General features: G+C 36.4%; 1 protein-coding gene across 2 annotated transcripts in view; it reads right to left on the bottom strand.

Moving 5' to 3' along the window:
• Window positions 1-24,007, bottom strand: part of PPP4R4 (protein phosphatase 4 regulatory subunit 4) — a gene marked incomplete at its 5' end in the record, with an annotated part of 122,809 nt that overhangs the window by 50,533 nt on the left and 48,269 nt on the right. The window contains 4 exons of one of the 2 annotated variants that reach the window (XM_081230039.1): window positions 213-319; window positions 2,603-2,676; window positions 3,190-3,359; window positions 6,728-6,819. In XM_081230039.1, the coding sequence (XP_081086165.1) occupies window positions 213-319; window positions 2,603-2,676; window positions 3,190-3,359; window positions 6,728-6,819 (443 nt within the window). The remainder of the gene's footprint in view (window positions 1-212; window positions 320-2,602; window positions 2,677-3,189; window positions 3,360-6,727; window positions 6,820-24,007) is intronic. The other variant, XM_081230040.1, reaches the window with a different exon arrangement.

Raw genomic sequence — 24,007 nt, 5'->3', positions numbered from 1 at the left:
AGTTACCCTTATTGATTTTGAAAGGCCATATCAAGAAGAAATGCATCTGAATAAGTAGACTTCCGAGAATTCTATATTCTGTAAATTTAAATCAGCTAAACTGTAAACAGTATGGAATAATACAAGTCTAATATAATGATTAATAATATAGTCATTATACATTTTAAATCAATTTAATAAAGTAGACAAAAAATTATATTACAAATACTCACGCAAGGGCATCAAATTTGTTGGTCAATTTTCCTAAAATCTTACAACTAACTAAACGAGACTGGACTGTTTGGGAAAGTTGTGCCTTGGAAACAAGTGGATTCAAAATCTAAAGAGAAAAGATTTAGAGAACAAATTCACAAAATTTTATATATTCTTGACACTAATGTCAGCTATTTTCTTCAAAGAATATTTTAATGTTCTAAATGTTTTTATAGAACCTCAATTACATTTTGAGGTGCATGTTTGTTCATCACCTGGATCTCATTTTATTTGCCTTCTTGGATTATTAAGGTAAAAATGATGATAAATTATGCAATCAAAAACAATTAGGCACTGGGCTTCCCTGGTGGCACAGTGGTTGAAAGTCCACCTGCCGATGCAGGGGACGCGGGTTCGTGCCCCGGTCCGGGAAGATCCCACACGCCGCAGAGCGGCTGGGCCCGTGAGCCATGGCCGCTGAGCCTGTGCGCCCGGAGCCTGCGCTCCGCAACGGGAGAGGCCACAACAGTGAGAGATCCGCGTACCGCAAAAACAAAACAAAACAAAACAAAAAAACAATTAGGCACCAAAAAAATTGAATTAAAGCTTATGGTGAATTCTCTAATGATCTGTTTGTGCATATAGTTGTGAAACATACATTTTTTCAAAAGAAAAAAAGCAAGTAATTATTAGATACCCTGAAATTTGTTTTTGTTCCATATAGATTAATTTTTACATTTGTCCTGAAGCAAGAAAAACATTATAACTTCAAAAAGATTCTATTAAGGTAATTCTGTCATTTGAATACAACAGCCCAACTCTGATACTGTATTGTGTATGTCCTGGGCACTCGAACTCAACAGCATGACAGACTGCAAAGAATTATGAAGATCAGACCCTGATTCTGGTCCCAGCTATTTAATTTGTCTAAGTAATCTTGCTATTTCTCATCCCAAGGTTTCTCATCTACTTAAAATGGAGATCAGAATACTAGGTGGTACTACGATCCCCCCAAGTTCTAACTATAACTTTAATCAAAGGGTCAACTTTTTTCCTCTCAACAGAGTAGCCAGAATTACTGAATGCATAATGATAAATATAATTTGAAAGTCAAAGATCTGAAATAAAAGGCATATTTAAAAATCTTAAAAATCACATGTTAAATAATATGTGACATTCTAGAGTAAAAACTGCATGCTACCATGCACCACTAATCAAAAAGTATAAATATGTCAACATTACTGTTCAATATTTAAATATGTGTAATCATCTAGATGTTTGGCATCAAGTATACAAACATCCTTATAACTGGGTAGATCTTCCCATTTTCAAGCAAGTGTTTTGGCACTGAGCTAGGGCCATAATCTGTACGATGGCAAAGAAAGGGCAACGACACTTAATGAAATCCACAGAGGACATTTTATTGACTGATAACTCTTTTTCAACCGGACATATTTGAAAGGAAATTCATATAGAAATAATGTTCAAAGAATGAAAAATCAGTTCTTTAAAGAATAAATTTCCTAATTTTCCTGTTCTCTCATCTGAATTTGCTAAAACTTTTAGAGAAGGGTCTGTTGAACAATATTGAACATTAAAAAGCAAACAACAAATTGGTAACATTATTTGCAACAAATATAACAAAGGATTGGCAAACCTGACAGATAAATAGCACATAAAAACAGTGATCAAAGGTTATGATCAGACAATTCCAAGAGAACAGAGGTGAAATATAATAATATATGAGAAAATATTCAACAGCATAATAATCAAAAAAGGCCAATTAAAATGTAATTCCATTTCTGGCCCATCAAATTTAACTGGAATGCTATTGCTGATGAAAGCCCAGGGAAACAGGCATCTTCTCATATTACTAGTCAAGAGCCTTAAGAATATTAATGCCCTCTAACCTAGTAATTCCACTTTTTTGGAAGTTACAGTTTAGGAAATTATCTGTAAAACAGGAAAAGCTCTACAGAGATGTTCATTATTGCCTTATTTTGATAATAAAACACTGAAAACAGGCTTAAATGTTTAATAAGTAAGTAAAATATTTGTAGCTACTACCAAATGAGAAATATGAGAAAATGATAAGGAAAATAAAGCTAAGTGAAAAACAACCATATATAAATTCAATATGATCACTAACACGGCAAATAGCACCATATACAGGGGAAAAAATCTGAAATGAAAACACATCAGAATGTTAGAAGTAGCTAAGTACAAAACCATGATTTTTCTTCCTTCTATATTTTGTACTACCCAAATTTTCTGTAATGAATATGTGCTGCTTTCAGAGTAGGAAATAACTTTATTCTTTTTTGAAATACCGTCTCTATCAAAAATGAAAACAACAAAAACCTTAGAGTGACTTAAGTACTAGAATTTACAAAAAAAAAAAAAGTATTACCTCATGCCTTAGGGTTTCTTTGGGCAATACTTCTATCACAGACAGAAGAGTTTCCAGCCATGCGTTGCTGACACCTGATTGACAAAGATAAAACATGCCAACTTAACTATCTCACTTACAAATTCAGTTTCAACTTAGCCACTAATATTTACAATAGTATTTAATAGTAAAATGGCAATAATTATTTTTATTACTATTATGAGAAGTTTCTCTATTTTTCTGTCTTAGCCAATATGTGGAAAACATTTATATCTTTAAAAATAATACTGAGGGGCTATCTTTAACCCAAAGTGTGCATTTTTCTTGTACTACAATATTATAAACATAAATGTTGTAAAAGAAACAAATCTAAGAAAAAAGTATAAATCATAAGATGACCTAATGGGTCTTCAGGCTTCAAGGGCACTGAATTTTGCGGTTTTTGTACAAAAATAGTCATCGCTATTTTTAGTCACACCACTGATCAACTCTTAGGCAGCACAGTCTCATTCAGTTATGGTCATCGGCCTAACACAATTCAAATAACATCACAGCCACATATAAGAAACAATAAGTACATATACGATTAAGCACGTCAGGCCCCTGACCTGCGTCCCTGTGCTCCAGATGCAGCAGAATGACTTGGAGGAAGGAGTGGGCATATGTATGAATCGACACTGATTCTTCCTGTAGAATGGTCAAAAATGATACCGCAGCCGTTAACTGCATTTCCACTCCTGCAACATGCAGGACCTCCTGTATAATCAGAAAGAGTGTGCTATTATATAGATGAGAGATCAGAAATTATAATTTTTTAAAAATCCAAGGTCATAGAAACCAAAAATAGTCATATTGCACAAAATAACTATATATGACCTTTAAGGATATGTACTTCCTTTTATTACTTTAAGAAAACTATATTAATCTGCTCCTGATTGTTTAACTTATTAGACCACATAACGTTTATATCTATTGGGTTGGCCAAAAAGTTCATTTGGGGTTTTCTGTAACAGCATATATATATATATTCAATATATATAATTTTTTTTGGCCATGCCACATGGCATGTGGGATCTTAGTTACCCAACCAGGAATGGAACCGGCGCCGCCTGCGTGGAAGCGCAGAGTTTAACAACTGAACCACCAGGGAAGTCCCTGGACCACATAAAGTTTAAACGTCTCAGGAATTTATGAAATAACACTCCATTGTTTTATTGCATAAAAATTATAAAAAGTACATAAACATTTAGATAATAGAATAGTCATTTTAAATAGATCTCAATTTCTATTTTGCTCTTTGTATTGTAGTTTTCCATTCCCACCTACAACAATAATGTCAAAGCTCAATCACATGTGTTTTTATTACTTGTATTTCTGCTTCAAAAAATAAATATTATGCATTCCACTATAAAAAAGGAATACACTTAAGATTGTGCAAATGTATTTTCCCCTTTAAACAAGTGACAAGAACACAAATTACTACGAAGTAAACGGTATTTTTAAAAAGGAATTTTTAAAAAAATAAGAATATTTTAAAAAATTAATTATATTCATAGCCATCTCCACTCACCTTTTAAGTCAAAGCCTACATTAGAATAGTTTAACACATCAAAGAGTCAAAAAAACCCTATCTTTCATATAAACCTCACCAAAGATATCACCTATACTCCTCTAGAAGACTGTGTGGGTGTGCATAATGCAAAGGCAGCTAAAAGTCTTACTTTGTTTAATCAATTGTGGCAACTACTGGAATTTCCCTTGTATGCCTATTTTATAACCAATAGAGTAAAGTTGGTAGAACAAGGTGGAACTTGCAACCATAAAACAAAGTTTCATATCTGTGATCTTAGGAAAATTAGTCTTTCTGCATTATTTCCTAATATATAAAAAGTAAATTATGGCTTCATCTTCTAAGAGATTTGATTGAAATCATTTAAATAGTACCTTTATGACTTACCAACTTGTGCAAACTGAGCATTTACATAATGACCATTGTACATCCAACTGTCTCCTCTCCACTACCCTTGGATATCTGGTAGGAATCTCATCACCTGAACTGACCTCTCCCCAAAACTGGCTCTTCCTCCCACCTTCTGCTAAACAATCAATGACAACTCTGCCCTTCCAGCTTTCCACCCAGAAACTTCGGGGTCATCCTTAACTCCTCTCAGTCCCTCGCTTACCGTAGTCAAATGACCAGTCAATCCTGATCCAAAATCTGACCACCTATCACCTCCACGGCTACCACTCTGATCCAAGCCACCATCATCTCCCACCTGAATTACTCCAATAACCTGCTAACTAGTCCCTGATTCTATCACTGCCCCTCTACTACTTATTCTCTACAGCAGCCAGAGAGATTATTTTTAAAAAGTCAGATCACATCACTTTTCTGCTCAAAACTCTCCAGTGGCTTTCCAACGCACTCAAGGAAACGTCTAAACCTTTTCAATGACTTACAAAGATCTGTTCCCAATTCCCTCTTTTCCCAGATTTCCACATGGTTGGCTCCCTGATCTCTTTCAAGCCTCTATTCTAATGTCACCTTTTCAATGAGCCCTTCCCTGATGACCCTATTTTAAACAGAAAGCCACCCCCTTGCGCCAGCCCTCGCCATGACCCGACGGGTTTATCATCTCCATTGTCCAACATACAACAAGTCCATCTGTTTATGGTCTACCTCCCACATCTAGAACATAAGCTTCATGACTGCACAATTTGTTGTCTGTTTTGTTCACTACCATATCCCCAACTCCTACAGCACATGGCAGGCATTCAGTAAGTAATTGCTGGATGACTAAATATCTCTTACCCTTTCACCTAAACTTTCTGCTCTTGACGCTCTCTCCCTTCACACACTTTTTCCACATCTCCTAAAAGGTGGCTTCAAGAGATTTTGAAGTGAGTCCTAAAGATTAGGGATTGGTAGAATTAGACATAAGGCAAAGCAAAAATGGATCACATAGAAATGCATTCTCAATTCTCTTTCTGGCACGTCAATGAGGAGATATTCCTGCATCTTCCACCCCAGTGTCTCTGCAACCGTGATTTAGACCATGTACCCAGAGTCCTTGATTTTAGCGCGGTGGGACCACTGCCAGTCATCATGACATACATCATTCTACAGCAGAAGGAACAACCCAGAGCTGTCAAGTATTTTGCTGAAGGCCAGCAAGCTTGTAATTGGCAGCTCTAAGACTTAACCCTTTGTCTGCCTGATGCCAAAGCCAGGAAACAAATTCTTCTTCACAGACTCTGCACTTCCATTCACCATTTATTAAGGCGTGGCTTCCAACAACCTGAAGATCTGGCAGTGGCTTTACTGTGGCAGATGTGTATGTGGTGGGGTTAATTCCCAGAAAACTGATCACATATTAGGGTGGCTGATTTTTGTGCTGTGTTTTGTTTTAAACTTTTGTATCATACACACAAATGTCATTTTACAAGTTTTTTCAATCAACAGTCAATTATGTATCTTAAGAGTTCCTAGCTGAAAAGAAAAAGAGAAGGAATGATAAGGCATAAAGCAGAGCAGCAACTGGTCTCTGAAATCAACCCTCCCACATCCCCCGGTTTTGCTGTTTCCAAAACAAACATTTGTTCCACACTAACAATTCTGGATTTGGAAAACGCTTTTAGAAGATTTGATGTGGCCAGGATACATCACTTACAGGTTTCAGAAGGCATAGCTTTTCTTTAGAAACAGAGAGTGCTTTGCAAAGAAATATTTAAATAAATTGTGAGGGCCCCAATGTGCATTCCAGTTCACATGAGTCTGTTGTTTTAAGTTCCAAGAGATGTAATTCTGCCCCTCTTAAAGTCATTAAAGTCCTGGGTTTTGTAGGTATGCAAACTTTATGCAAAGGAAGAACATGAGAAGCTCTCCAACTTCATATCTTCTTACTGTATTACTTAGTCTTGACTGCCGCAGCAACATTTGCCCCAACTATTTTGCATTTAATTTTCGACAAATCCTCAAGTCTTATCAGGATTTGGGTTTTTCTCTTGTTGTGCTGACTTCAACATCTGGGACTGTCCACTGTTAAGAAACCAGCACAGACTAAGAGATTTCATCACTGCTAAAATTCAACTGATTTCTAAACATAGTTTTCTGAAACAGAATACAATTAAGAATTTGATACTTACCAGTTAGTGTTCTCCTCCACGGAGTCATACCCTCTGGACAAACATAGTGAGATCCATACTCTCTGGGTAAATAAGTGTGCATCCTCATGGACCTTGGAAGACACTGAAAAGTAAATTCCTCTATTGCTTAAGTGCATGCCTTAATGCCAGTTACCATTCCTCTTACGTACTATCGTATGGCTGGCATTCCAACTTGAATTCCTCAAAAATGAAATAAGACATTTTATAAATGAGTTAATGATACATTTCCGAATTTAAAAACCATTCCCACTCAAGGAAGGAAAATGTACTAGATGCTTCTGTGTTTAAATTCATTCTTAAGTTAGCATGAATGGTGCAAGAAAGCATTTTGTAAAACAATGTAATGTCCTTGCAGAGAGGGAAACTGCTGTCGCCAATAAACCTGCATTATAATGCATCAAGAAGATCTTTCTCTTTACAATACACAACATAGAGAAGCCTAAATAAATCACTGGCTTACTCCGGAAGAGCAAAGATTTTGGGTTCATGCATTTGGAAACTAAACTTATTAAATAAAACTGGTAAACATATCTACCATGAATGGTGCTGGTTAAAGGTAAAGGAATCCTAAAATTACAAAGTATCTTTGTATATTTTTAGAGATAACATCACTGGTTATTTTGAAATTAAATAATATGGATTTATATATTAAAACACTAAAAACCTAGGGCATATAAAATATCTGGGGCTCTGAGGGTCATAAGTGTGGGAATTTTTAGTACCTAACACTAATAGTGAACAACTCTTTTCACTATAAAATTACACTATTTATAAAAGACTTTACAACTGAGTTAAATATGAATAATTGGAACATGCCAACTCTAAAGTGCCTTTAACAATTAACTACGGTATCTCAGTATATCGCTCTCTTCCCTATCACTGACTGCCATGTTCCACACTTCAGTAAAGGGTGGAGAGAACTAGTTGAGAGCACTGAAGATCAAAATCGGAGAGGGAAAATAAAGTGGAGGCAGTAGACAGTGATAAAAAGGGTGGGTTTTACCCTTCTTTTAATCTGTGTTTCAGTGATTTGCAAGGTTCATGAGGAGGTACACATAAAATATCCCAAAGATCTCTTTCCAAAAAGGAAATTCCAATACCAGTAGTAACTATCATGTGACTACTGCAAACATGCAGTGAAGTATCCAGCCATGCAAAGTCACAAGGACACCAGAAGAAATCAATATATTTCAATACCATGGTTTTGAAACTGAACTTTGAGCTGGACGACCCAGCCAAGTCATTTTTACACATAATAAATTAGAATCATGGGTAATTTAGGCTTGAAATGTAAATAAAGTCATTTAAAACGTTGCAAAGAAAGGATGTGCTTATCAAAGAAAGAACGACTTAATGGACACAAGAGTTATAAATAACCATTTCAAATGATCCGCTGTAGTCATATTTAATTAAGCATTTTTTGAAAAAAATTAGAAACTGTTTTAGGGGGCGGGAGAGGCAGCACTGCAAAGTACGGCAAATTTCTGTGAGCAAAAGTAATGCTTTCTTTCCTCTCTAGTCAGTCACAGTACTTTTCCCTTCTATCCTAATCTCCCTCTAATGTAGCCCAATGAAAATCTAATTCTGATAATATAATTTTAATTTCATTCTCAACTATTTATTAAGTACCAACATCCTACTAAGTATTCGGGGAAACTGGGGAAAAGTCAAAGACATGGTTCCCTACCTTTGAGGGACTGCTATTGATTATATACATTCAACTATTGAACAAATAACCACTTAGTTACATTCAAGGCACTGTGCTAGGAGCTGGAGACTTAGCAATGAGCAGGGCTAGCAATGGACCTGTTCATCCTGTAATTAAAAGTGTGGTAAAATCTAAGGATGAGAAGTACAAGGTGCCATAGAGTATGTGCTGGGTGAACTAGTCTCCTCGGAGAAAAGGGGATCACTGAGAAGTGACAACTGACCTTGTGAAGAGAAAGAGATAACTAGACAAAAGCTAGGATGAAGGAAGGCAGGAAAGCAAGAGGAGGAGGAAGGCAAGCATTCCCGGCACTGAGGAGTGAGGAGGAGGATGGTAGATTCCAGGAGCTGAGAGAAGGTCAGTGTGCCTGGAGCCCAGAGTGAAGGGGGTGGGGCAGAGGCTAGTGAAACAGACAGAGCCCAAATCACATAGGGCCTTAGATGCATTAAGCAACAGAAGATTCAAATTATAGTTTTAAATGCTTTGAAATAGCATGATGACTGTAAAGTTGAAAAGGATCAGAAAGGAGGGAGGATGGAAAGGGAGGAAGGTAGTGGGTGAGGATCACTTGAACCCTTATAATAGCCTGGACTAGGGTGGAGGTAGTATTGCTGGAGAGAGGTGGGTGGATTCAATATTTAAAACATAAAATAAACAGGATTGTATAAACAAGTAGGAAAAGACAGGTGGTATCAAGGATGACCCCCCACATCCTTGCTTGAAAGGCAGGTGGATAAGAAGGTTACCCATTAGGATAGGGGACTCTGGAGGGAGCCCAGATGTTGAGAGGAAATAGCAGGAGCTCAGTTCTGGACTCGCTAACTTTGAGGTGACGTTGAGGCATCCGAGGAGAGAGTACAAACAGGGAATTGTATATACAGTTCTGATACTCTGAAAAGATCTGCTATAAATAAGAATTAATATAGAACAGATAAAATTTATAGAGATGATATTTAAAGCCAAGGGTGTGTGGATAAGATTGCCTACAGAGCAAATATAGACCAAAAGTGGAGATCAGCTACTGCAAAACAATTTCATCCCAATTAAAAAAAAAGGGTGTTGAAGAACTCAAAGTTTAAAAAAAAGATCCATCACGAGTGTTTTGGCATAATATTTAATTTTAGGTTCTGGACTATTCCTAACACATCATTAGAAAACAATCAATTGATCTGTGTAGGGGTAGAGGTGATGACAGGGTATATGCAGGTATATAAAAAGAAATTATTTGGGATTAATATTGTCCTGAGATTAAATTAAGAAGGAAAAAAAAAGGAAAGGAAACTTCCTCTTTCGGTAACAGTAGAGTAGGTAATTCTAATCAGCTCTTATGATAAGGATAATTTAAAAAGCTGGACAAAATACAAAAATCATCTGCACAAAGGCATATGGAAACTAACAAGCTAGTGAAAAAGTTTCGCATCCAAGATCTAAGAGACAATGGAAATCCAGAAAGGTAAGCATGTAATTTGGGGCCTGGTTTTCCCCTGGAAGCATTTGCTGATTCTAGAAAAGGCTCCTGAGAGGCTGAAAACTTAAGCTGCCTTTTTGACAGCCTTACAGAGGCACTGGTAAGCCCCCCGGGATAGGACAAGGGTAATCCTAAAGTAGCCCAGAGATTGGTTCAAGATGGCAGAGTAGAAGGACATGCTCTCACTCCCTCTTGCAAGAGCACTGGAATGACAACTAACTGCTGAACAATCATCGACAGGAAGACACTGGAACTCACAAGAAAAGATACCCCACATCCAAAGACAAAGGAGAAGCCGCAATGAGACGGTAGGAGGGGTGCAATCACAATAAAACCAAATCCCATAACTGCTGGGTGGGTGACTCACATACAGGAGAATACTTATAACACAGAAGAGAACACAGAAGTCCACCCACTGGAAGGAAGGTGCTGAGCCTCACGTCAGGCTTCCCAACCTGGGGGTCCGGCAACAGGAGGAGGAATTCCTAGAGAATCAGACTTTGAAGGTTAGTGGGATTTGATTGCAGGACTTTGATAGGACTGGGGGAAACACAGACTCCACTCGTGGAGGGCACACACAAAGTAGTGTGAGCACTGGGACCCAGGGAAAGGAGCAGTGACCCCACAGGAGACTGAAGCAGACCTACCTGATAGTGTTGGAGGGTCTCCTGCAGAGGCAGGGGGTGGCTCTGGCTCACTGGGAGGACAAGGACACTGGCAGCAGAAGTTCTGGGAAGTACTGTTGGCGGGAGCCCTCCCAGAGTCCGCCTTTAGCCCCACCAAAGAGCCCAGGTAGGCTTCAGGGTTGGGTCGCCTCAGGCCAAACAAACAACAGGGAGGGAGCCCAGCCCCACCCATCAGCAGACAAGCAGATTAAAGGCTTACTGAGCTCTGCCCACCAGAGCAACACCCAGCTCTACCCATCACCAGTCCCTCCCATCAGGAAACTTGCACAAGCCTCTTAGATAGCCTCATCCATCAGAGGGCAGACAGCAGAAGCAAGAACTACAATCCTGCAGCCCATGGAACAAAAACCACATTCACAGAAAGATAGACAAGATGAAAAGGCAGAGGGCTGTGTACCAGATGAAGGAACAAGACAAAAGCCCAGAAAAACAACTAAATGAAGTGGAGTTAGGCAACCTTCCAGAAAAAGCATTCAGAATAAGGATAGTGAAGATGATCCACAACCTTAGAAAAAGAATGGAGGCAAGATTGAGAAGATGCAAGAAATGTTTAACAAAGACCTAGAAGAATTAAAGAACAAACACTTCAAAGAATCAAAGAACAAACAAACAGAGATGAACAATAAAATAACTGAAATGAAAAATACAATAGAAGGATTCAGTAGCAGAATAACTGAAGCAGAAGAATGGATAAGTGACTTGGAAGACAGAATGGTGGAATTCACTGCCGCAGAACAGAAGAAAGAAAAAAGAATGAAAAGAAATGAAGACAACCTAAGAGACATCTGGGACAACATTAAACGCAACAATATTCGCATTATAGGGGTCCCAGAAGGAGAAGAGAGAGAGAAAGGACCTGAGAAAATATTTGAAGAGATTATAGTCGAAAACTTTCCTAACTTGGGAAAGGAAATAGCCACCCAAGTCCAGGAAGTGCAGAGAGTTCCAGGCATGATAAACCCAAGGAGAAACACACCGAGACACCTAGTAATCAAACTGACAAAAAATAAAGACAAAGAAAAGTTATTGAAAGCAACAAGGGAAAAATGACAAATAACATACAAGGGAACTCCCATAACGTTAACAGCTGATTTCTCAGCAGGAACTCTACAAGCCAGAAGGCAGTGGCACCATATATATAAAGTGATGAAAGGAAAGACCTACAACCAAGATTACTCTACCCGGCAAGGATCTCATTCAGATTCAATGGAGAAATCAAAAGCTTTACAGACAAGCAAAAGCCAAGGGAATTCAGCACCACCAAACCAGCTCTATAACAAATGCTAAAGGAACTTCTAAGTGGGAAACACAAGGGAAGAAAAGGACCTACAAAAGCAAACCCATAACAATTAAGAAAACGGTAAGGAACATACATATCAATAATTACCTTAAACGTGAATGGATTAAATGCTCCAACCAAAAGACACAGGCTCGCTGAATGGATACAAAAACAGACCCGTATATATGCTGTCTACAACAGACCCACTTCAGACGTAGGAACACATACAGACTGAAAGCGAGGGTATGGAAAAGATATTCCATGCAAATGGAAATCAAAAGAAAGCTGGAGTAGCAATACTCATATCAGATAAAATAGACTTTAAAATAAAGAATGTTAAAAGAGACAAGGAAGCACACTACATAATGATCAAGGGATCAATCCAAGAAGAAGATATAACAATTATAAATTTATATGCACCCAACACAGGAGCACCTCAATACCTAAGGCAACTGCTAACAGCTATAAAAGAGGAAATCAACAGTAATGCAATAATAGTGGGGGACTTTAACACCTCACTTACACCCATGGACAGATCATCCAGAGAGAAAATTAATAAGGAGACACAAGCTTTAAATGACACAACAGACCAGATAGATTTAATTGATATTTATAGGACATTCCATCCAAAAACAGCAGATTACACTTTCTTCGCAAGTGCACATGGAACATTCTCCAGGACAGATCCCATCTTGGGTCACAAATCAAGCTTCAGTAAATTTAAGAAAATTGAAATCATATCAAGCATCTTTTGCGACCACAAGACTATGAGATTAGAAATCAATTACAGGGAAAATAAATGTAAAAAACACAAATACATGGAGGCTAAACAATATGCAACTAAATAACCAAGAGATCACTGAAGAAATCAAATAGGAAATCAAAAAATACCTAGAGACAAATTACAACGAAAATACGACAATCCAAAACCTATGGAATGCGGCAAAAGCGGTTCTAAGAGGGAAGCTAATAGCAATACAAGCCTACCTCAAGAAATAACAAACATCTCAAATAAACAATCAAACCTTACACCTAAAGAAACTAGAGAAAGAAGAACAAACAAAACCCAAAGTTACTAGAAGGAAAGAAATCATAAAGATCAGAGCAGAAATAAATGAAATAGAAACAAAGAAAATAATAGCAAAAATCAATAAAACTAAAAGCTGGTTCTTTGAGAAGATAAACAAAATTTATAAACCATTAGCCAGACTCATCAAGAAAAAAAAGGGAGAGGACTCAAATCAATAAAATTAGAAGTGAAAAAGGAAAAGTTACAACGGACATCACAGAAATACAAAGCATGCTAAGAGACTACTACAAGCAACTCTATGCCAATAAAATGGACAACCTCGAAGAAATGGACAAATTCTTAGAAAGGTATAAGATTCCAAGACTAAACCAGGAAGAAATAGAAAATACGAACAGACCAATCACAAGTGATGAAATTGAAACTGTTATTAAAAATCTTCCAACAAACAAAAGTCCAGGACCAGATGGCTTCACAGGTGAGTTCTATCAAACATCTAGAGAAAAGCTAACACCCATCCTTCTCAAACTCTTCCAAAATACTGCAGAGGAAGGAACACTCCTAAACTCATTCTAAGAGGCCACCATCACCCTGATAACAAAACCAGACAAAGACACTACTAAAAAAGAAAATTACAGACCAGTATCACTGATGAATATAGATGTAAAAATTCTCAACAAAATACTAGCAAACAGAATCCAACAACACATTAGAAGGATCATACACCATGATCAAGTGAGATCTATCCCAGGGATGCAAGGATTCTTCAATATACACAAATCAATCAATGGGATACACCACATTAACAAACTGAAGAATAAAAACCATATGATCATCTCAATAGATGCAGAAAAAGCTTTCGACAAAATTCAACACCCATTTAGGATAAAAACTCTCCAGAAAGTGGGCATAGAGGGAACCTACCTCAACATAATAAAGGCCATATATGACAAACCCACAGCAAACATCATTCTCAATGGTGAAAAACTGACAGCATTTCCTCTAAGATCAGGAACAAGAAAAGGATGTCCACTCTCGCCACTACTATTTAACACAGTTTTGGACATCCTAGCCATGGCAATCAGAGACGAGAAAGAAATAAAAGAAATACAAATTGGAAAAGAAGAAGTAAAACTGTCACTGTTTGCAGAGGACATGATACTATACATAGAGAATCCTAAAGATGCTACCAGAAAACTACTAGAGCTAATCAATGAATCTGCTAAAGTAGCAGGATACAAAATTAATGCACAGAAATCTCTTGCATTCCTTCATACTAATGATGAAAATTCTGAAAGAGAAATTAAGGAAACACTCCCATTTACCACTGCAACAAAAAGATTAAAATACCTAGGAATAAACCTACCTAGGGAGACCAAAGACCTGTTCTCAGAAAACTATAAGACACTGATGAAAGAAATTAAAGATGATACAAACAGATTGGAGAGATATACCATGTTCTTGGATTGGAAGAATCAATATTGTGAAAATGACTATACTACCCAAAGCAATCTACAGACTCAATGCACTCAAATTACCAATGGCATTTTTTACAGAACTAGAACAAAAAATCTTAAAATTTGTATGGAGACACAAAAGACCCCGAATAGCTAAAGCAGTCTTGAGGGAAAAAAACAGAGCTGGAGGAATCAGACTCCCTGACTTCAGACTATACTACAAAGCTAAAGTAATCAAGACAATACGGTACTGGCACAAAAACAGAAATATGGATCAAGGGAACAGGATAGAAAGCTCAGAGATAAACCCACACACCTATGGTCAACTAATCTATGACAAAGGAGGCAAGGATATACAACAGAGAAAGACTCTCTTCAATAAGTGGTGTTGGGAAAACTGGACAGCTACATGTAAAAGAATGAAATTAGAACACTCCATAACACCATACACAAAAATAAACTCAAAATGGATTAAAGACCTAAATGTAAGACCAGACACTGAAAACTCTTAGAGGAAACACAGGAAGAACACTCTTTGACATAAATCATAGCAAGAACTTTTTGGTCCACCTCCTAGAGTAATGGAAATAAAAACAAAAATAAACAAATGGGACCTAATGAAACTTCAAAGCTTTTGCAAAGCAAAGGAAACTATAAACAAGATGAAAAGACAACCCTCAGAATGGGAGAAAACATTTGCAAATGAATCAATGGACAAAGGATTAATCTCCAAAATATATAAACAGCTCATGCAGCTCAATATTAAAAAAACAAACAACCCAATCCAAAAATGGGCAGAAGACCTAAATAGACATTTCTCCAAAGAAGACATACAGATGGCCAAGAAGCACATGAAAAGCTGCTCATCATCACTAATTATTAGAGAAATGCAAATCAAAACTACAATGAGGTATCACCTCACACCAGGTAGAATGGGTATCATCAGAAAATCTACAAACAACAAACACTGGAGAGGGTGTGGAGAAAAGGGAACTCTCTTGCACTGTTGGTGGGAATGTAAACTGATACAGCCGCCTTGGAGAACAGTATGGAGGATCCTTAAAAAACTAAAAATAGAATTACCATATGACCCAGCAATCCCAGTACTGGGCATATACCCAGAGAAAACCATAATTCAAAAAGACACATGCGGGCCTCCCTGGTGGCGCAGTGGTTGAGAGTCCGCCTGCCGATGCAGGGGATACGGGTTCGTGCCCCGGTCCGGGAGGATCCCATATGCCGCGGAGCAGCTGGGCCCGTGAGCCATGGCCGCTGAGCCTGTGCATCCGGAGCCTGTGCTCCGCAACGGGAGAGGCCACAACAGTGAGAGGCCCACGTACCGCAAAAAAAAAAAAAAAAAAAAAAAAAAAAAAAAAAAAAAAAGACACATGCATCCCAATGATCACTGCAGCACTATTTACAATAGTCAGGTCATGGAAGCAACCTAAATGCCCATCGACAGATGAATGGATAAAGATGTGGTACATACATACAATGGAATATTACTCAGCCATAAAAAGGAACAAGACTGGGTCATTTGTAGAGACATGGATGGATCTAGAGACTGTCATACAGAGTGAAGTAAGTCAGAAAGAGAAAAACAAATATCATATATTAACGCATATATGTGAAACCTAGAAAAATGGTCCAGATGAACCAGTTTGCAGGGCAGAAACAGAGACACAGATGTAGAGAACAAACGTATGGACACCAAGGGGTAGAAGTGGCATGGAGGGGGGGTGGTGATGTGATGAATTGGGAGATGGGGATTGACATATATATGCTAATATGTATAAAATAGATAACTAATAAGAACCTACTGTATAAAAAAATAAAATTTAAAAATTAAAAAAAATAAAGTAGCCCAGCCTTTGCAGAGAGAACCCAGTTTCAAGTCATCTGACGCATGAAACTGGATTAAGTGAGACTTATTGCTAGTGCAGTTAAGTGGCTGTTAGAAGAAAACATATTCCTTTCTAGAGGAAGATATTACCCTAGGTCTCAAACTACTTCTATGAATAATTTGTCAAAGACAAGATCAAGCACACAATCAATAATATCCAGGCATACAAAGAGATAATATGAATGAGAACCGGCAGATGCAACAGGAAATAGAAAAGTACCAAAAGGAGCCCCAGGTATTGGTGCTATCTGATACATACCTGGGTCAAAAGAATAAAAGATACAATTGAGAATTTTGACAGAAAAATCAAAGGTACTTTTTAAAAAGGATATGGCAGATTTTTTCAAGAGCTAAACAGAAATTCCAGACCACAAAAATACAATAATCAAAAGCAGCTTAGACACAGATGAATTAGTGAACTGAAACATGGGCCAAGATAACACTCAGAATGAATCACAAAGAGAAAAGGATGGAAAAGAAGACAAAGGACATAGAAGATACTATGAAAAGGTCAAATATATGTGAAATTGGAGTCCTCGAAGGAGAGAAAAGATTAAGCAGAGCATTATTTTAAAAGATAATGTCTGAGAATTTTCCAAAACTAACAAAGTAAGCCACAGATTCAAGAAGCCATACATAGGCTAGAAAGAAACCTCCATATAGATAGGCCAAAATCCTGTTCATAAAACATCTATTTACAAACAGCCCAATCAAAAAATGAGTGGAAGATCTAAATAGACATTTCTCCAAAGAAGACATACAGATGGCCAAGAGGCACAAGAAGAGATGCTCAACATCACTAATTATTAGAGAAATGCAAATCAAAACTACAATGAGGTATCACCTCACACCAGTCAGAATGGCCATCATCAAAAAATCTATAAACAGTAAATGCTGGAGAGGGTGTGGAGAAAAGGGAACCCTCTTGCACTGCTGGTGGGAATGTAAATTGATACAGCCACTATGGAGAATAGTATGGAGGTTCCTCAAAAAACTAAAAACAGAGCTACCACATGATACAGCAATCCCACTCCTGGGCATATATCTGGAGAAAACCATAATTTGAAAGGATACATGCACCCCAATGTTCATTGCAGCACTATTTACAATAGCCAGGTCATGGAAGCAACCTAAATGTCCATCGACAGAGGAATGGATAAAGAAGATGTGGTACACATATACAATGGAATATTACTCAGCCATAAAAAGAACAAAATAATGCCATTTGCAGTGACATGCATGGACCTAGAGATTGTCACACTGAGTGAAGTAAGTCAGACAGAGAAAGGCAAATATCATATGATATTGCTTATATGTGGAATCTAGAAAAATGGTACAAGTGAACCCATTTACAAAACAGAAATTGAATCACAGATGTAGAAAACAAATTTATGGATACCAGTGGGGAAAGGGATAAATTGGGATTGAAATATACACACTACTATATATAAAATAGGTAAGTAATAAGAACCTACAGTATAGCACATGGAACTCTATTCAATATTCTGTAATGACCTATATGGGAATAGAATCTAAAAAAGAGTGGATATATGCATATGTATAACTGGCTCACTTTGCTGTATAGCAGAAACTAACACAACACTGTAAATCAACGGCATTACAATAAAAAATTAATTTAAAAAACTGAATGTGAAATACATTTTCAGGCCAAAAAAGAAAAACAGAATTTGTCACTAGCAGATTTGTACTAAAGGAAATACTAAGGGCTATTTTTCTTCAGGCAGAAGAAAAATGATTCCAAATGGAAACACTACAGGCAACAAAAAATGACAAATATGTGGGTAAATTTAAATAAATATTGATTATATAAAACAGTAATAACTGTGAGTCTTGAAATACATAAATAATTAAAATATCTGACAACAATAACCTATAAATAAGAGCTCTTATATTATCAGAAAGAAGGTAAAAATACCAATGAACATTAAACTTCGGTAATGTGTCTTTGTTATAATCCCTGAGGTCACTAACAAAGGAAAAGTAAAAGAGAGGTCCAAGCTAAGGGGAGGGGGCAGAAAGTAAATAAAACCACTTCATTAATTCAAAAAAAGGAAATAATTGACAAAAAAAAGAACACCAAACAGAAAAAACAAATAAATAGTAAGATAATATATTCAATTAAAAGTAAATGGATGAAATGTTCTAATTAAAACAGAGTCAGATTGGATAAAAAATAAAACCCAAACATGTTGTTTACAAAATTAACCTAAAACATTAGGATAAACCACAGAGTGGAAGATGATATTTCAATACATAACCAACAAAGGACTTAGATTCAGAATACATAAACATTAGTTTGTGGTATATTATATGGATATACCACAATTTGTTTATCCATTCACCTGTTGATGGCATGTGGATTATTTTTCGTTTTGGCTATTACAAATAGAATTGCAATGATATTACTGCAATAATTACAACTGTAATTATTATTACAATTATATATAAGTCTTTATATAAACACTTGCTTTAATTCCTCTTAATCTTTAGAAGTGAATTGGTTGAGTGATTCAATAGGTGTATGTTTAAACTTCTGAGAAACTGCCAAACTGTTTCCGTAAGTGGTTGTACAATTTTATTGATACATTTCCACCAACAGTGTATGAGAGTTTGAGTTGCTCCACATTCTTGCCTATACTTAGTATTATCAGGGTTTTTTTAGTATATATATTCTAACAGGTGTATAAATTTATTTGCATTTATCTAATGACTAATGACACTGAACAACTTTCGTTTATTGGCTATCCACAAATCTTTGGTGAAGTATCAGTTTAAATTTCTTGCCTTTTTTTAAATTGGGTTGTTTTATTACTGAGTCTTGAGAGTTCTTTGTGTATTCTGAACACGTATGCTTCATCACGTATGTGATTTATATTTTCTCCCATTCCATGACTTATTTTTCATTCTCTTAACTGCCTTCTGAAGAGCAAAAGCTTTACACTTTCATGAAATCAAATTTATCAAATTTTTTCTTCTATGGATCATACTTTTAGTGTCATATATATAAAGAAATCTTTGTGTAACCCAAGGTCACAAAGATTTAGTCTTATGTTTTCTTCTAGAAGTTTTTATGATTTTAGTTTTTAACACTCAGGTTTATGATCTATTTGGGGTTAACTTCTGTATATGGTACAAAGTATGGACTTTTTTCTCAACTAACCCAGCACTATTTGTTGAAAGGACTGTCCTCTCTGCAATGAATTGCCTTTGTACCTGTGTTAAAATCAACTGGGAACATATCTATGGGCTTTTTAAAAATCTCTCTGTATGTCCCACTAATTTGTCTTTATACCAGCATTCATAGTCTTAATTGCTATGCTGTATATTATGTCTCAAAATCAGGTAATAAAAGTCTTCCAACTTTCTCTTTTTCAAAATTGTTTTGGCTATTCTAAGTCCTTTGCATTTTCATATGAATTTTAGAATTCACTTACTTTCTACAACAGAAAAAAACCCTAACCTGCTGGAATTATTATTTTGCATTAAATATATAGATTTATCTGAGAAGAACTGACATAATAATATTGAATCTTCTGATCCATGAACGTGGTGTATCTCCATTCACTTCGTTCTTTTATAATTTCTCTCAGCAATGTTCTATAGTTTTCAGTATACAGGTCTTAACACATTTATCAGATTTATCCCTAAGTATTACATACTTTAATTGTTTAAGAAAAACTTCAATTTCCAATTGCTTACTGCTAGTGTGTAGAAATACAATTTATTCATACATTTATCTTGTATCCTGCAACCTTTCCATACTCAGTAGTTCTAAATATTTTTCTTTTGTAGATTGCTACATAGATGATAATGTCATCTGACAGAAAAGGGCAGCCTTATTTCTTTCTCTGAAATGTGGATACCTTTCACTTTTTTCTGTGGCCTTTCTGCACTGGTTACAATACCTAGCACAGTGTTGAACAAATGCAGTAAGGAGTGTACACTCTTGGCTTGTTCCTGATACTAGGGGAAAACATTCAGTCTTTCACCTTTAAGTACGATGTTACCTACAGGTTTTTCACAGAGGAGGTTCCTATCTATTCCTAGTATGATAAAGTTTGGGTTTTTTTCTCCAGGAATGATGTTGGGTTTTGTCAAATGCTTTTCCTAAATCTACTGAGATGATCAGATGGTGGCATTTTGTTTTTTGTTTTGCTTTAGTTTATTGATATGATGACTTATACTGATTAGATTTTCAATTTTAAACCAACCCTAAGTTACTGTGATAAACCCTGATTGGTCATGATGTATTAGCCCTTTTATATTGCTGAATTTGATCTGCTGTTTTTCAAAAGATGTTTGCATCTAAGTTCATAAGGGGTACGCATCTATAGTTTTTTTGTAATGTCTATGTCTTATTTGGGTATCACGATAATGCTGGCCTCCTAGAATCGCTTGTAAAGTTCTTACTTTATCCTCTATTTTCTGGAAGAATCTGTGTAGAACTGTTATTATTTCATTTACATTTACCTTAATTTTTACCACTTCTGGAGCTCTGCATTTCTTCATGTAAATCCAATTTCCATCTGGTATTATATTGCGTCTGCCTTAAAGAACCTCCCTCACCATTTCTTGTAGTGTAAGTCTAGTACAATGAATTCTTTCGATTTGTTTGTCTAAAAACAAAATAGTTTTTTGCCTCCATCCTTGAAAGATATTTTCACTGGGTACAGATTTCTTGTTGATCTTTTTTGCTGTTGTTGTTGCTTTTGCTTGCAGTACTTTTAATACAACATTCCACTGCTCCCTGGTCTGCGTATTTTCCGACAATAAGGCTGCTTAATTCTCACATCTGTTCCTCTATATTTAACATTTCTTTTGTCTCTGGCTGTTCCCAAGGCTGTCTCTTATTTTCCATTTTCAGCAGTTTGATCACGATGTGCCTAGGAGGACGGTGTGTGTGTATTTACCTTGCTTGGGGTCCTCTGAGCTTCTTGGGTCTTTGGCTTGCTGTCATTGATTAATCTCAAAAAAGTCTTGGCCATTATTTCTTCAAATAGTTCTTCTCTCTTCTCTCATTCTGAGACTTTGATTGCAGGTGTATTATACCACTTTATACTGTCTCAAAGCCACTGAATGCTCTCTTGTATTTTTTCATTCTTTTTTATCTTTGTGTTTCAGTTTAGATAACTTCTACCTTCAAGTTCACTGATTCTTTCCCCAGTTGGCCCTTTTGGAGAAACGCTTCATCTCTGATATCATCCTTTTTTTATTTCTAGGATTTTCATTTGATTCTTTTATAGTGCCCAACCCACTGCTGAAATTCCCTGTATGTCCGTGCATGTCACTGTGAGGAAGTGGGCAGTGCTGTGTCCCCTGTTCCGCAGCAGCAATCCTCACCATACCTGCACCACCAGGAGGTCCTCTCCAGTCTCCTACCCAGGCCAAGGCAAGCAGGCCTGGGGAAAAGAGCTCACAAGTGAGGGCAAAGCTCCCTTGTGCCTGCAGCTCTGAGTTATTTCAAACTGACATGCGAGCCCGCAGATCAATCTTTAAAAACTTGTCAAAATTTTAGCTGATTTTTTCTAACAATTCTTTGGGGTGGCCACGTCTTCCTCTTACACTCTTGTCAGAAGTCAGTGTCTCTGTGTCCCATCTTTCCTCAGAGAGCTCTTCTGAATACAGTTCACTTGATTGCTTTGTGGCCACTTCTGACGGGCTCAAGAAAAGTTATGATGATGTGAATTTTGTGAACAAGCCATTGTTGTTAGAATGGGAGTGATGTTTTCTTGCACACATCTATATCCTAAGTAGAAGTGGAACTGATTGTTTTGCTTCTGAGCCCTGAATATTCCTTTCTCTCTTATAAGCTTAACCATACATTTAAAAGCATGCTTGTTGTACTTTATCTAGAGCTTCTAGATGTTCTGATTTGGGAACATATTCTAGGCTATCCGCTTCACCACACTGCCAAAAGCCTAGTTAATCCATACAGTTTTAAGTCAAACATTTCAGACCTTTATTACAGTGGAGTATGTGAATATCTTCTTTGTTTTAGAGTCTTGCAAGGATTGTAAATTAAAATATCCATAAATTATCCTTTGTATCACCCAAATGCCTAAAGTCAGAAACAATATTCAAGTATTTCTGTGATAATGGTGGTCCCATTATCACAGAAATAAAAGATTTTCTAATTAAGAAATTCAGAAGTTCCAGCTCATTTTTATCCTAGGCAGGATAAAAATAACAAATGATTGAATGACTAAGAAGCACATGTGAGAACACTGGTCTCCACTAGAATTTAGCTTACTGAAAGGGAATATTTTTAGATCTATTAAGAATATTAGCTTATGTAACTTTTTATAGATGCCCAGAAAAAACTATATTTGCAGCCAGTGTTTCCACTGAATTTACTATTATTGTCTAATAATTAATGATGTTACTCTATTTTGTCCTTAAACACAAATGGATATACATAAAAAGATATAACACAGATATTATTTTCAAAGTGCATTGTGATCAATGTATTTTTATTTTTGAGCTGTAAACCATAGAAGAAAGAGTCATTTTATACCATCTGTCCATGCTCTCTAATTCCTTTGGTTAATTCTACTTCTTTTTTTCTTAGTGAACTGGAAGAATAAGTTACACAATTCTATACCTCCTATCCCGCAAAAACTCCTCATAAGGCCCATTCTGACCCTGATGATTCTTCTCCATCAGTCTGACATTATAGGAATAACTTCACTTTCTTCTTCACCTTACTTCACATCAGAGTGTCCTTCAATGCTAAGCCTGTCAGTAGAGTCCTACTTTACTGTGGGCTTCTTATGACCTGTAGGGAGTATGGAACATCATGTTCTGGAACATCATGTGCTGCTTATTATGTATAACTGTGTTGCCTTTACAAAAGCCTTGTGCTTTTTTCAGAACTTAACTTTTAATTTATCTCAGAAAACATCACCTAGAGTGAGGAAGACAGGTACTTTTATTTTTGAACTGCAAACCAAAGGAAAAAGCAATTTGTATCATCTGTTTGTGCTCTTTAATTCTTTTAGTTAAGACTATCTCTTTTTTTCTTGGTGCACTGTAAGAATAAATTATATAATTGTATGCTTCAACAAAATATCATAGTCAAAACACTGAGTTTTTTAAGCCTAGATTTTCTCAGCTGTCAAATGAGAATAAATACATGGTGTGGAGTTGTTATAAGAGGTTTAAAAGGATGTGTCTAAAGCACTGAGCACAGGGCCTGGCCCACAGGAAGGGTTCCTCACATTATTATTATTGGTTATTCACATATCTGTGCCACTTGAAATAGACCTTAAAAAGTAAGTAAAGCTTTTAGTAACAAATATATTTATTTACATAGTAAAGGCTATCTACAAAAATTTTAAAATAAACTTTTAAAAATCTACCTCTATTCAGTAGATATAAAATGCTCAAATAATCACATTGGGAAAAACTTATAATAAAAGTAGAACTAATGAATCTTTTCAGAATCAAAAGATTCATAGACCACATCTACTGATCTCAAATGATTAAGTTTCATATTGATGAATTATGTCTCTTTTATCCTTTCCCTATTATATATCTTTCTCCCACTCCTCCCCCAAAAACAGTCTCTCTAGAAACGTAAGTCAGCATTATATCACTCCACTGATATCCTGTTTTTACTTCTCATCCAAAAATGCCATTAGTGGATCAAGTGTCACTGGTCTTTCAGATAGACACTTATTGTCTCAGAATATCAAGCTCAATCAATGCTCA

Source organism: Mesoplodon bidens (assembly GCF_964165515.1).
Source record: "Mesoplodon bidens genome assembly, chromosome: 3".
NCBI classification, from domain to species: domain Eukaryota; kingdom Metazoa; phylum Chordata; class Mammalia; order Artiodactyla; family Ziphiidae; genus Mesoplodon; species Mesoplodon bidens.
Note: the sequence above shows the minus strand (reverse complement) of the source record. Positions and strands in the feature narration are given on the sequence as shown.